The sequence below is a fragment of the Chlorocebus sabaeus genome, chromosome 25 (genome assembly GCF_047675955.1).
Source record: "Chlorocebus sabaeus isolate Y175 chromosome 25, mChlSab1.0.hap1, whole genome shotgun sequence".
Lineage (NCBI taxonomy): Eukaryota > Metazoa > Chordata > Mammalia > Primates > Cercopithecidae > Chlorocebus > Chlorocebus sabaeus.
The window spans coordinates 70,486,261-70,501,812 of NC_132928.1; the positions used below are offsets into that span (position 1 = coordinate 70,486,261).

A 15,552-nucleotide genomic window follows, 5' to 3' on the forward strand; every position below is an offset into this window, starting at 1 on the left:
TCGAAGAGGTTAGGGTAAAAGAAAGAAGAAAATATTGAACAATTCTTCATGAAACACTGGGGAATCTCTCTGCTGGTGTTACAAAGGAAAAATAATTGACCCTTTGAGCTTACAACGTGAAGCATATACCTCTTGAGAAATGTGTTTCCTTTGTTCATCTGAGGAAATCTAAAGTCTATTCCAAATAAGCTTTCTAGGCTGCTTCTGGGGTCGGGAACAGGAGGGCATGTGATCACTTACTTGGATTTACGCAGCATGCCTGCCTTTGGAGAATTAAAAATGTGCACACACACCAACATTAAACTTACTCTTATTGTCCAGCTGAGCTCGATATTTACTAAATCCTTTCAGTCGGACTCTCTGGCCCAGAAGATCAAGGAATTCTTCAAATGCTGGTCCCGCCGTCTCATTGTTATACATCTCTTCCTCCGTGCTCTGGCCTGCCTTGCAATAAAGGATCCCGATCTTGTGCTGAAAGCTCAGCTGAAATGGGGGAGAAATATAATTACTTGGCAAAGCATATCAGACAAGCTAACTTCCAGTAAAATTAAAACTACAGAAGCTGAGAATTGTTCTAGGACAGCATGCCAGAACAATTCCCATGAGTGAATAAGCAAAAGAGTAGGCAACTGCCACTGTGTGAGATGCTCCAAATAATAACCCAGAAACCCCAGAATATAGCTGGAGACATGTCAGAAACCCTAACAAATTAAATGTACGGCTACGGCCATGTGGGATTTGCCAGGTTTCCAAAACGGATAGGAAGTCAAGGTTCAAGCATCTACTTAAAAATAGAACTGTGGAAATACTTAATCTTATACACTTCATATAGTAATTAGGATGATCTTCTAAGTTGGAAAGAAAAAAAGGCTACAAACTTTTAAAAGTTTCTCTCTCTAGTAATACCTTTTACTTCTTTATTTGAATTTTATGTATTTCTTGTAAATATGTAAGACTATAAGGAAAAAACAAACCAAATTAAGGTCTGGTAAGGGTAGAAATTCCAATGGAAATTGTGATATATGTATATAAACATTAAAATGTTTTGTTGCCATAAAAAAAAAACTCTGGCTATACGATTATATTCATTTGTTACATTTTTTACTATCTTGAAAACATCTGCTAAATATACAGTGTACCACAAAGAATCTAATAGCAATTGAGGAGCTCCTGCTGTAATCCTATCTTACAGTCAATGCCACGTTCATGCTGGAAGCCATGGGACTTCCTCCCAAGGCCAGTAAGAAACTGGAGGCATTTTTATACCTTTCTTATGTCCCTCAAAGAGGAACTACTTCTCACTCACGCAATCAGAGCTCTTAATCTTACTACCAGCAATCTGAGCCTGAAAGGCTGACAGATTATCAGACATTGCCAATTCCCGAAAGACATCAATCCATAACACTGTTCACTTTTATTATCAAGCTGTAAAATAGAGCCTTTAATCAAAATTCATAGCTGACTCTCTTAGTAAAATAAGGCAAAATGATACTCATTTCCCTTGAGCAGCAAAGTGATGACAGCAGTCTCTTCCATATTATTACCCTAATGACAACATACTATGCAAGAAAGGCATGCGACATCTGCCTGGGTGACCTTAGCAGACATCAGGAAACATTTACTGCATGCTGGATAAACTTAAGAGTTGAGCAGGTAGAGTCAACTACCCATATATCCTGAATGTATTCGGATCTCGACTAAGTGCTGAGAGACTATAAAAGGAAATATCACCTGTTTACAATCTGACTGAATCAGCTACCTACACTGATAGATGCTATGGCATTGCAGTTCATGGGCCTTGGGACCCTGTCAAGGCCAGATCCCCAACTGCACAGCGAGGAAAATGATCTGCACCTTGAGTGTGGGGATATGAGACGGTGTGCGTATACTACTCGATACCAAACATTATGAATTTATTGAGCTACTACAGGATCAAGAAGAAAAATTTCTATTCACCCAGAGATTGAGGAATCACTGTTTCTGATCAACTCAATTATCTAAATCAATGAGATACCACATTTACTGAGAACAGACAATCATCTTCAAAAAATATTAAGTACAATAAAAATGCCCAACCTCATTTTATTGTAAACATTATTTGCTCCTGAGTGACTCAAGACATTTCAGGATCTTAAAGTGCATCAGAGAAACTACTGTGATTACCAATTATTACACAGATGTTGGTGACATCTGTGATTGTTGGAATCTATAAGAATACTAAAATGTGGCCTGAAAATGACCACGTCCCATCATGGGCAACGATGTTAGTTGATGTCTCTTTCGCTGTGAGAGGAGGATTTCAGCTCCCCAGTTATTTGGCCCTGGCTGTAATTAGAGTCCACCATTAATACCGCAGAATACTCACTCACTCCAATGCCTGTGCATCTCAATGACCCCTGCTTCCTCTGCACCCAGTAGAATTGCTGCACCATCATCCTCAGCCTCGGAGGTCACTCTGCCCTGGTGGCTGCTGTCCCTGTTTGCCCATCCTCTGCTCCTTTACCTGCTGCTTATCTGAGACCACTGCCAGTGCCATGTGCCACATCATCTGAAGGCCATCTTTGTCTCCATTGCCCCAGGACACAAAGGCAGCTTGCCTCAGTCTGCTCTGGCATCTCCAGGAGGAAACCCCTTCCTCTTCTCTTCTCCCATCCAGCTCTTGAATGGGGAGTCCCGGAATAGAGCTGTTTGGGAGCCCAGGGTGTGCACGGTATGCCAAGCAGAGCCGTCACCAACCTGGCACACTTCCTCTCTGACTCAGAGAGTCTTGTGGGCTTGCTATTTCTGTGAACTCTCATTCAGGCAAAGGCCAAGCAACTGGACAACTGACATTTCATGAGACCTCATTACTGACTGTTGTACTGTCAACTTCACATCCCTCTCTTCCCAGCCATCGGACACACCAGCCTGTGTCTAGATCCTAACAGGATCTAGAACAGGATTTGCATTTCCATCTAAGAAGCTCTTGGGCCCATGGGAATCAGTGGATGTGACTAAAGCAGATTTCAAGGCCCTCAAGCGTCTTAGGACAGCTGCCATACTCTGACTCCAAAGAAAACATCTTGCTACACACATGGCATGGCACAAGTTTACCACTCACAGGTATTTGCCAGTCATGCCTACTTTTGACCAGTTTGCCAGGTGAAACTTAGGAGACAGAAATATCTCCAGTGCATCACAGTAAAGAACTGTAGCTTGTTTACAACAAAGGTGATTCCAGTAAAACAATAATGAAATCAATAATGAAACAGAATGAAATGTTCAGTAAAGATATCTCTCTCACCAGAGTCTCTTTCAGAAACCTGGAAAACAACTGAAATGTGGTATCAACTACTAAATACTCCGGGGGTATATCAGAAAACTAGCAACATACTTCTTCAGCTCCATCATAATATAAAGTAAACGAGGGACTCCAGATTCCGTACACTAACATTCCTCATTCTCTCAGACCGAGGCTTCGTTAAACCTCAAGCTAAGCCTAATACTTAAGTCTACTGCAGCAACCTTTATTTGATGGATCTGGTAAGAGCTGTGGCAGTCCCATAGTCCCGGGATAGAACTAGGCTTGCATTTGGACACAAGCACTGCTGCAAACTAAAAATATTCACTTGTCAAAATTCCCTATGGCTTCAGTGCTGACAGCTGGACACACATACACACTGCCTAGACAGCAGAGGATCCAACCCACGTCCCATTTTCTTTCTGAGACAGGATAAGAACTGGCTGCTCTATTTCCAAGGCCAGAAGCTTTGTTATTATTGACAAGAAAATTTACATTCAAATGAAGGTGAGAAAAAAACCAAGCCTCAGAATTGTCTAGAGCATATATTTGAGTGTGCAATAAATCCCTTCCCCTCCATTCTCCTGATTCAGCCTACTTGTTCTAAGCATGTAGTCTCATTTATTTAGACCTGCTTGACTTCGGTTGAAACAAATCTGATATTTGAGTAAACGTACACATCTGGGGTGAGAGGACAAGAGGGGAATCGGGCAGTTGGCCTTAAGAACCAATTAATAACTCTGTTAAGGATTTCATAATATTCTAAGATAGTGAGCTGTCATAATTCATCTAAATAACACTTTGTTTACAGTCAACCTCCATAATTTTATGAGTTTACCTATTAAATACATTGGGATAGTCTTTTTAAAAAGGAAAAATGGGAGTTTACAACTGGAGAAGTGAAATTATGCAGATAAAGTAGCAAAACCATCAAGGTCTTGTTTAATATTTACTTTCCTGAAAATTCCCCATAGTGTTCAAGTCTTCCTCCTCAAAACATCTAACCAAACTGAAGGAACAGAAGGAATGATCTAAACACCCACAGAATCTCCTACTTCTGAAACCTGTCTTGTACAGAGCACATATACTCAGTGGCTACATGACAAACCAGGATGGTTTGCAAACTACAAAAGAGCAGAAACTAACAATATACGTAATGAGGTTACACACACACACACAATTTTTTTGAGACAGAGTCTCGCTCTGTTGCCCAGGCTGGAGTGCAGTGGTGCAATCCTGGCTCACTGCAACCTCCGCCTCCCGGTTCAAGCGATTCTCATGCCTCAGCCTCCCTAGTAGCTGAGATTACAGGTGCCTACCACCACACCCGGCTGATTTTTGTATACTTAGTAGAAATGGGTTTTCACCATGCTGGCCAGGCTGGTCTCGAACTCCTGACCTCAAATGATCCACCCACCTCGGCCTCCCAAAGTGCTGGGATTACAAGCATGAGCTACCACACCCGGCCCATAATTAGGTTGTATTTTAAATATATTTTCAAGATTAACGAACCCTTAGAACAATAACAAAATTGGCTCATCCCTTCCTGAGAAGATTTACTATTAGGAAAATGAATAAAGAAACAGCACCGCTTGGAATAAACTCTCCACCACCCTAACAGGTTAGTGGCGATTTGTAAGGATTCTTTAGAAACTGGGATGCTAAAAAAAAGCTGCCCAATCTCTTTTAGAGATGAATATGAACAATATGTTTTCCTCATGTATAATGGGAAATCTGATACCATTAAGAGTTTTAGGGAGTTAAAATGCCATCTTGTGCTTAAGTTTGAACACCATTAAGAAAGTATACCAAAGTCAAACGAATATAAAATCTAAAGAAAAACCCATGAACTACTACTAGAGATATGAAATGCAGTGGTTTTATCAAAGCAGAATCCAATTTTCTAAATTCATTCGTTGACATCAGACTGTAAATAGGTGTTCAGTAAAAATACTTAGAATGCCTGGTTTTTACAACTGCCTGGCTTCTAGACCTATCTGACTACACCGACAAAATTCCAAAGGAGCTTGCACTTGATTCAGACGGCAATAGGGGGCCATCGAAAGTTTTCCATTAGGATGTGGCATGATCAGAGCTGTATTTTAGGAAGATTATTCTGGTAGAAGAAAGGTAGCCACATTCACTGATGCCTAAGACAGGCTCATGAGGATACAGACTGATGGTTCCATCAGTCAACTTGCAGCTGCCATGATGCCTCCTTTCACTGCTTGGTAAACGCAGCCCTAGATAGTGGCAGCGGCAGAGCCCTGAGGGCTTCTGGGGAATACGAACGATCTGTAAAACTTTCTAGAGCAGCCTCGGGGACCAAATAAATGCCTCACCCACCACGCGCCCGCTCTGTGGGACAGTGATATATTTTAAAGGGAGAACCGACATATCCTACAAAGGGATCAAGAACTACCTACCACATGGATGGCAAGTTCTTTACACCAACTGTCTTACAACATGCAAAGGAATGCTATTCTTCTCATCAAGCCTGCCCGAACTCTGAGCACTTTCAACCCACCCCGATGTATCCTCTCTATCCTGCCATAACATGTTTTCATCAACTGTTTCATATATTGTTCATGTATGTTTCATGAACATTTCATATATTCCACATACTTTACCAGTTATAATGGTAAATCTATTCTGTGTATTACACAATTTTGGAACTCACTCGCACAAGTTTAGAGCATGGTTTTTTTTTGTTGTTTTTTGTTTTTCATGTCAGCTTTCATTCTTGAGACAGATCTCAAGTTTATTCATTCTGGGTGTTACAATATCTGCTTCTTTTTGCTAATAATGCACTGTTAACTTGTTAGACCAATTAGGTTCATCACTTTTAGAATTCTAGCCATCTGAGGTGTCAAATATTCAACTTTAACCACAGTATTATTTGGTCAACCAAGAAATACTTCATATTCCCTCTAAAACGTGCAGAAGGATGCTACTTGGGAAATTCTGAAAATATACATTGTCACTGTCTTTTTAAAATCATGGATTTAAAAACAAATCCACTCATTTAAAATAAATTGCATGCACTTGAGCATGTAACGCTCGGTTTCCTCTATGAGTTATTTTGCACCTGAAACTTAAAAGACCTTTTTTCCATATTCTGAACCACCATCTCAATCCTGTTCATCATTAATTCTCTCCTGGACAATGTCAATAATCACATAATTGGTCTCCACACAGCCATCAGTCTCTATCTTCATCAGCCTGTACAATTCTCTTCTACCAGAATAATCTTCCTAAAATATAGCTCTGATCACATCACATCCTGATGGAAAACCTTCAATGGCTCCCCATTGCCTCCTGAATCAAGTGCAAGCTCCTTGGCCTAGCATTCCGGGTCTCATTTGTTCTAGTCTCAAGTTACTTTCCTCACCCCAACCCACCTCAACACCTCTCTTTTCTTTATAAAGAAACTAGTCATAGTTCCTAAAACAGCAACTATTCATGTCTCCCTCTTAGAATTCTATCCAGGTCCAAAGGCCCAGTTAAAATGCCACCTCTTCAGGAGAGGTGCCCACCCAGATGTTATTTCTTCTTTCCCCAAAGTACTCACTGCCTTTACACCTCTCCAAGATCTCTTACCATGTTCTGCCTTGGAGAGGCCTTTCTGCTCTTAGTCTTACTGTTCCCATAGGCCAGGGACTAAGTCTTAGACAGCTTCAATCTTCCTAACGCTTGCTGTTCACACCCATCTGTCAGCATCATGCCTTCCACATAGTAGAGAAGAATAAATGTTGGTTCAGGGAAAGGGCCAGCACGAGATTTTTAAACCCTGGAAAAAAACCACTATCGACTTCTATTAATCATGCAATCAGATGCACTCTTGCAAGCTGGGACACACCAAAACCTTGGTAATAACAAAAAGTCACAACTCAGCAGGAGGTGTGTTACACTATAATGGCATCATGTTTTCAAACTAGTATAAAAACATATTTGGGAAAAACTAAAGAGAAAATGTTCTGAGGCATTTAAAATAAATGATCTTACAAGACAGATGGGAAAACTCCAAAACTTTTAGAAACAGACACAAATTCACACACAAACATACAATCTCACAGTATACCCACCCCTTGTTCATCAAGCTTGAGCAGCTGCTCTGAAACCTTGGGTGAGTTGGAAGCCTGTCGCAGACACTGAATGCTCAGCTCTGGAATGACGTATTCCAAAACTTCTTTGAGAGGTAGTCCTCGTGCGGTACCATGCCTAGCAGTAGAGGGTATAGCATCTTCTAAAATTGCTCCTCTCAGTGTTGTAAGCTGCAGGGACAAAACAAAAGACTTCGGTTAATATTGATTCTCAGTTACCTACTCATAGCCTAACTGTTTGGCTGCCTTAAGACAGGAAAAAGAGAAGCAAGGCTCTTTCTGAGTGTAGCGAAAGGGGCTAAAGTAACATTTAAGGAAACAAAATCAACACGCAAGGAGTCTTTAAACAGTAACAGTGTACGAAGACCAGGAACAAGCCAGGCAGAGTGGAAATGAGCAGATATATGCCTAAGAATGAGGAGAAGCAAGGCAGAGCAATGCTATGAAAATTAGGACATTCCTACAACTCTGAACCCACATGAGAAGGTTGAAACAGAGAAGAAACCAGACATGATGATCCTGGACCTGACCATGATCCTGGACCTGAGTGATCCTGAACCTGATCACTCTTCTTCCGTCCTCCCTTCCTCCTATCTCTCCATCTTCTTTTCTTCCACTCTCTTTCTTATCTTAGATTAAATTTTCCATAACGACCATTCCCGAGGCTGAACAGGGGAGCAGCAGTCAGTGGCATCCATGGGTAGGGTGATTCAGGGCTGAGAAAATTGCCACTAAATTTTGTCTCATGATTTTTTAGGTGTCCTCACACTCACCACAGAAACATGCAATCAGTATTTGAAGCACGTGTCTAAGATCTAATATGATGAGAGAGAAAACCCCAGAACCATAAATCAAGAGACCTAGTTCTAATCCAACCTCTCTCTGACCCTGGTTAGAGTCCTTAGACTACTAACAACAGGAGCTGGGTTGAAGGCAGTCATAAGGATACCTAACGTTTGCATAAACGTTCCATAACACTGGCCGACAGAACTATCTGCAAATGAGGACAATGTTCTCTATCTATGCTAATAGAGGAGCCCCTAGCCACATCAGCTACTGAACACCTGAAATCACTAATGTCACTAAGGAAAAGGATTTCTAATTTTGTTTATTTTAAATTTAATATTTAAATTAAAGTAAGTATTTAAATTTAATTTAAGTAGCCACCTGCAGCTAGTGACTACTGAATTGAACAGCATAGATCTATAACTTAAAATATGTCACTTCAAGAAAGGGACTTTATCTCACATATACCTAGAATAGAGCCTAGGTCACTGGGACACCTATGTACTAGGTAAGATGAACAGGGGTACACATGTTCATGCAGCTGGAAACTAGAAAAGGGCTCTGTGTTTTCTCTGATCTAGAAGCAGTTAACCAAAATACATATTCTGGATATCTGCCAAATACATATCCCTCTAATTAAAATGAGCTAAAGGGATAAAACCTAAAGTGCTGGACAGATCTAATTCTTTTCTTTTTTAAGAGATAGGGTCTTGCTATATTGCCCAGGCTGGAGTGCAGGACCTATTCACAGGTGTAACCATACTGCACTACAGCCTCAACTCCTGAGCTCAAGCCATCCTCCCACCCCAGCTTCCTGAGTAGCTGGGACTACAGGCATGTGCCACCATGCCCAGCTTCAGACTTAATTCTTTATATAGATTAATATCTACCTATTTAGCTATACATGTTGTATAATTCATACAACAATCTCACTTTCCACTAAAAGCAAGACAAGCAAGAATCTAACCTGGGTCCTCAATGTAACAAAGTGTGGGTAGTAGTGACTGTCCTGCTGGGCTTTGGACTTGCATGGGGTCTGCCTCTTCGTTTTGGCCAATTTCTCCCATTAGGAATGGGAACATTTTCCCATCCCTGTACCCCCACTGCATCTTGGAAGTAACCAGCTTGTTTTTGATTTTACAGGCTCAGAAGGGAGCCTTTTACAGAAGGGACTTGCTTTGTCTCAGATGAGCCTTTGTTCTGTGGACTTCTGAGTTAATGCTGGAGTGAGTTAAGACTAGGGGACTGCTGAGAAGGGATAATTGTATCTTGCAAAGTGAGAAGGACATGAAATTTGGGTGCGGCCAGGGGCAAAATGATACGGATTAGATTTGTGTCCCTGCCCAAATCTCATGTCAAATTGGAGAAGGGGCCTCGTAGGGGTGATTGAATCACAGAGGTGAATTTCCCCCTTGCTGTTCTCATGACAGTGAGTGAATTCCAACAAGATCTGATGGTTCAAAAGTGTGTGGCCCTTCCCCCTTTACTCTCTCTCTGTCCTGCTCAAGCATGGCAAGATTGCTTCCTCTTCACCTTCTGTCTTGATTTTAAGTTTCTTGAGGCCTCCCTGTCAGGTTCCTTGTTAAGCCTGAGGAACTGTGAGTCAATTAAACCTTTTCTTCATAAATTACCCAGTCTCAGGTGGTTCTTTATAGTAGTGTGAGAATGAACTAATACAGCCACTTAATATCCATGGCATGTTTCCAAGTTTTTCATTTGGAATAAAATACTGCAATGCCCTTTTTAATTATCTTAAATGTTGCAATCATTAACATTAAAAAAAAAATTCAGTACCCTATCTAAAACAAACTCAAGCAGTAACATCAAAGGAGATTTAGACTTTAGCCCAATAACAATGGCAAGCAGCCCCATTACCTCACTTGTCCTGAAAGCCACCCTGTAGTTGAACTGGGATCCTTCTTTCTCCTTGGCATCTTCCACCTTCTCCCTCCGGATGCTGACTGCCACTGGACCAAGGTTTTCATCTATTCCAAAGTAGTTCTGGTGCTCTATAATGGAAGAGAGAGGGTGGCCTCAAAAGAACGAAAAAGGAACAAAGAGCAAGATGGATATCTCTTAGTTTGTGTATCAGATCTCTGAAGAAATACCACATAGCTCATACGCAATGATTTCCTTGTATTTGTTTGATCAAATCTTCCGGTTTCCAGTTCGGATGCACGTCGACATCTCATTTTCGATTACTTCCTCCTTTCATTCTGTTTTTCACTAGTTCATGAACACCAAAAGCCTCCCTAACCCAAAGTTGTTATTTTGTGATTATGTGAATGGCACTATCAGAAAGAGGTATTGCCATTCTTAGAAACTGTCAAAAGTGGAACATGGCTACTTGTAGAATCAATATTGAAAACAGTTTCCCTCTGTCTGGGAAAGTCATCATTTTTGACTCAATGAGGGCACCAGAGGAGACCTGAGTAGCCACTCAAGCCAGCCAGATTAATCTTGGTGATCAGTGCTGTAGCAAATATCGTCTTTTCATTACAATGTCGCTAAAACAGCATAATGTTTATAAAGCTTACAATGCTCATAAAGTCTACAGCACAATTTAGCAATAGAAAATACATAAAAGGTCAGTTTCTAAAGTCAAATTTTATCCACAAATCCTATAACTTGGTTTAAAACGACATCAGCTAATCATCTCTTTCACATAAAATCACTGGTCTTTGAGGGAAATCATACCATCTGCACAGAAAGGGTGGCACCTGAGGCCACACTGTCCATCTAACACAAGGATCCCTCCAGGACATCTTTCCTAAGAGATGGTCATTCGTCTCTTCCTCATATGTGCAATCACTATGTGTGGGCATTGTTTCAGCCATGGGAACATGGGGAGAACATTCCAGAAAATAGCCGCTACTTATAAAGCAAATACTGTATTCTGAACCCCTCGAATGACATGAAGCTTACTGCTCTGTGAGCAACTCCCTCTAGACTGCTGGTTTCTTGTCTGTGAGCTCTGTTAAAAGCAGCCAAAAATACCTCATCGCAACTTTCAAACTTTTTAAATGTTTCCTCTGAAATGACCCAAACTTAACACAACATTCAAGATATGGTCCAACCCACACAAAACAGTGGGAGCAATTACCTAAATGCTTATTAATGCAGCTTAAAAATTTATCTATTTTTAGTAGCCCCATTACACCAATAATTCATATGAGCAGGTGGTAAACGCAAACCTCCAGGTGTTATTCATTTATTTCTTAACGAACTGCTGCCAGGTCAGTTCTCCAAGGTGTATTCTCACAAAATCAATTTTTTTCACCCTGACTTAAGGTTTTGGCTAAAAAGAAACATAATACAGTGAACATTTGCAAACTTGAAGAAAACCTACAGGCATTCTAAGGGCTTTTGGTTATGCCAATGCTTGCCACAATGATTTCTGAAGGAATAAGAATTGTTGCTGAGAAAGGAGAAAACAGAATCTGAATCACTCAGAACACACACTATCCAAAGCCACCAAAGAATACTGACTGGACCTTGAAAAGGCAAATCATTTACCTATTTGCTGTTTGCAACCAAATGGGATTAGTACTGACATTATGTCCCTTTAGAGTCAGGGGCAGAAGTAGCAAGTAAACTATTTTAAAAGATAAAAGGTGAATTATTGACAGGGTATAGTCCTAGACTTGCACAAAAGGAAACTAGCCTATTTGTTTTAGTGGGTAATTAATCCCTTATGCTGCATAATGCTGCTTTGGTCGGCAATGCAGCACATGTACCAGTGGCGGTCCCATGAGATTATCATGAAGCTGAAAAACTACTATCGTCTAGTGACGTTCTAGATGTCATTACATGGGAATCCAACATATTACTCAAAACCAAAAAAAGTTCAGAAAATAAAAGTAAATTCTTGTAAGTAGAAAAAAGCTTTCTTTTATATAAGTAGAAAAAAGCTTTCTTTATAATAAAGAAAGTATTTTTGTACAATAGTACAATGTATGCATTAAGAGCTAAGTGTTATTACAAAAGAGTAAAAAAGTTAAGAAAATAAAGTTATAAAGTAGAAAAGTTACCCATAAGCTAAGGTTAATTATTATTAATTTTTTTATAATAAATGTAGTATTGCCTAATGTAAAGTGTTTATAAAGTCTGCAGTAGCATAATGTCCTACATTAACTCACTACTCAATCACTGACTCACGCAGAGCAGCTTTTAGTCAGTCCTGCAAGCTCCATTCATGGTAAGTGCCCTATACAGGTGCACCACTTTTGATCTTTTATGCAGTATTTTTACTGTACCTTTTCTATGTTTAGATACAACAATACTTATCATTGTGTTACAACTGCCTACAGCATTCAGTACAGTAACGTGCTGTGCAGGTCTGTAGCCTGGGAGCCATATGCAATACCACAGAGCCCACATGTACAGAAGGCTGGCCCATCTAGGTTTCCGGAAGTCCACTCTACGGCGTTTGCAGAATGACGAAACTGCCTAAGGGTGCATTTCTCAGAACATAATTCTGTTCTTAAGAGATGCACGGCTGTATTGCGTACTGATAATGGCCAAGGTAACTATTACAAACATAAAACACTCCAGTGACATTAAGCATACATAAACAAAGATCTGGGTTTAAGAACTGATCCAGAAGCAGGCCAAAAACAAACAAAAAAAAGATAGTCAATGAAATCAGAGACTAAAAGTTAACTGTCTACTTCAGACTACTAAGTACACCGTCACTATATAAGCTGGCATTAGTGACTACTGGACCCATGGCAGTAGGTCCAATGGAAAATGCATCTTTAAACTTAAAACTAAATCAGCTTAGAATATTCTTAGTCGCAGTTAGTTAACTATCCTGACAGTAACTTTTGCTTTTCCCTCAATGGGCCAAATGCATCATATGCCAAATGCATTAAGAAAAATATTCAGAAAGCACACAAAAATACAACGGTCATAAAACAAAAGCTTCCTTCTTATAACACATTTCAAAAAGTTACTTGCAAAAATTCTCGATTCTATATTTGGCATTTGACGAGCCCCATAACAAGATCCAAAAGAGTTTCAAATTATTGTAGGGAGTACAAGAGTAAATACACAAAACTACCTCTGATGGGAAGATTGAGAGCCCCAGATTAAGAAAATCAAATCACTAATTCTAATACGTGACAGCATAGAATGATACTCAGCAGGTGCCACAACGACAGAAAACAGAGCCGTGGCTGCCAGGGGCTGGAAGGGACAGCAAGGGGCCGACTACAGAGGAGGCATGGGAGAATGTCCTGGGATCACAAAGCTATTCTACACTGACTGTCGTAATGGTAATACCGTATTTACTTCTCAAAACTCTCAGAAGTGCACATTAAAAAAAAGTAAATTTTACTGTACCTAAAATATACCTTCAGTTTTAAAAACCAGAGGGAGGCAGAGTCAATGGGAGGAAGGGCCAGTGATCCTTGCAAATGGACGGGGCCTGCTGCACAGACAGATGCCATGACCATTTCACTCCCCCACAGCCTGTCAGTGAGGACAGTACCTGTTCCTCAAGTCATCATCCTTCTCTCTCACTCCTATTTCCTTTGTTACTATTTAATCCTCAATCTGCGTCACACTTTCTGCCACGCTATTGCTCCACTCAAGGTCTTGTTGCCAAATCCAACTACCTTCAGGCCTCCTACTGCCGGAGCTGTCTGCTGTGTGACACCAGTGGCCACTCCCTTCTTGTTCGGGGCCCTCTACTCCTCCACTACTATGGCATCTCCTTTCCAGGTGAGATTGCTTTCTGGTCTTTCATTCTGGGTGTCTGGCATGGTTCCTCCTCTGGCCTCTCCTTACAGCATGAGTGTGTCCCAAGACTCCAGCTTAGACCTTTCTGATTCTGTCTCTGTCTTTATACTTATATGAATGTCTATTTTCTGTCTTTCCATCTACTCGCCCATCTTCTCCTTTACATTCTTCAGTGATATCATCCCAAGCTTCCTCCAGGTTCTTCTCTTGCAAATCCCCTGACTCACAAAGGTCTAGGGAAGCACCCTCCACTGTTCATGGCACCAACCCTGTACTTCCACCTCCTCCCTCTGCCTGGAATGTCTTCCACTTTTCTTCGCTTGACATTCTTCTTACTCATCATTCAAGACTCAATCCAAACATCATTTCCACTGGAAATACTCCCCTCACCTCCAAAAAGGCCAAATCCTTCCAATTTTACATCCTGAGGCCCTAGGGTTATAGTGCCTCAGAGATGACAAGTGCCTAATAAACTGTTCTTGAAGCACTGAACTAAAAGTAGCCTCCTCTGGTATTGTCCAAAAGCAATGGTTGTATCTGACCTCAAGCAGGAATATCAAAATAAACACAGGGAGGTAACTCATTTCATGCCAGGAAGTGGTAAGACAGTGTGAAGCATCTTGGAGGCTGCAGCAGGCATTTCTCTCAGTGACCGGAGCAATACAATTTCTTGAAGTATTTATAAAACTGAGAACTTACATATCTATTGGAACTTACATGGCAATAGACCTATCATGTCCTACTGCTGTAACAAATTTCCAATAAACTTCTGGCTTAAAACAACTCCATTTACTGCACACAGCTCTGGAGACCAGAAGTCAGTTTCAACAAACAAAAGTCAAGGTTCTGGAGTGACTGCATTCCCCTGGGCAGCTCTAGAGGAAAATCCATTTCCTTGTCTTCTCCAGCTTCTAGACCTACATTCCTTACGTTTCGTGGCTCACAGCCCTCCCTCCATCTTCAAAGCCAGCAGCCTAGCATCTTGTTTCAGTGGTCACACTGCCTTTCTCTTCTGTAATCAAGTTTTCCTCTGTTTTCCTCCTATAAGAACACCTGTGATTGCATTTAGGTTCCAGCCAGGTCCTGCCCAGATAATCCAGGATATTTCCCTATCTCAAGATCCCTAACTTAACCACAACTGCAAAGTCTCTTTTGCCATATGAGGGAGCATACACAAATTCCAGGGATTAGGACCTGGACACCTCTGGAGGCCATTGTTTAGCCTTCCAAATATACTTAATCCACTTTAATTCACTTATCCAAATGTTGAACAGGGGATGTCTCAACTGTGCGCCAGAGACTGATAAATACTGGGGATACAAACACTGCCTGCTTCAAAATGTTTGACTGCGGTGGGGGCAATAATATAGGATAGAGACAAAAATTACACTCCTCAATTGCCCCACTTTCCCTGGAGACACAGTAACATTGAAATTAGGCCAGATAGTAACCCTACAATGGCCCCTAAGAGTTCAAATGAAAGGAAGAATCACACCGCTTTCACTTTAAATGAAAAGCTAAAAACGATTAGGCTTAGTGAGGAAGGCATGTCAAAAGCTGAGACAGGCTGAAAGCTAGGCCTCTTGCACCGAACAGTGAACCAAGTAGTGAACGCAAAGAAAAAGTTCTTGAAAGAAAGTA

At 40.9% G+C, this 15,552-nt stretch overlaps 1 protein-coding gene across 5 annotated transcripts in view; it reads right to left on the reverse strand.

Annotated features, from left to right (window-relative positions):
- SIPA1L2 (signal induced proliferation associated 1 like 2) overlaps positions 1 to 15,552 on the reverse strand; it is a 231,467-nt gene that overhangs the window by 84,951 nt on the left and 130,964 nt on the right. For all 5 annotated transcript variants that reach the window (XM_007989805.3, XM_037986029.2, XM_007989806.3 and 2 more), the window contains exons 3-5: positions 10,045 to 10,178; positions 7,366 to 7,554; positions 309 to 483 (exon numbers count right to left, since the gene is read on the reverse strand). In XM_007989805.3, the coding sequence (XP_007987996.3) occupies positions 309 to 483; positions 7,366 to 7,554; positions 10,045 to 10,178 (498 nt within the window). The remainder of the gene's footprint in view (positions 1 to 308; positions 484 to 7,365; positions 7,555 to 10,044; positions 10,179 to 15,552) is intronic.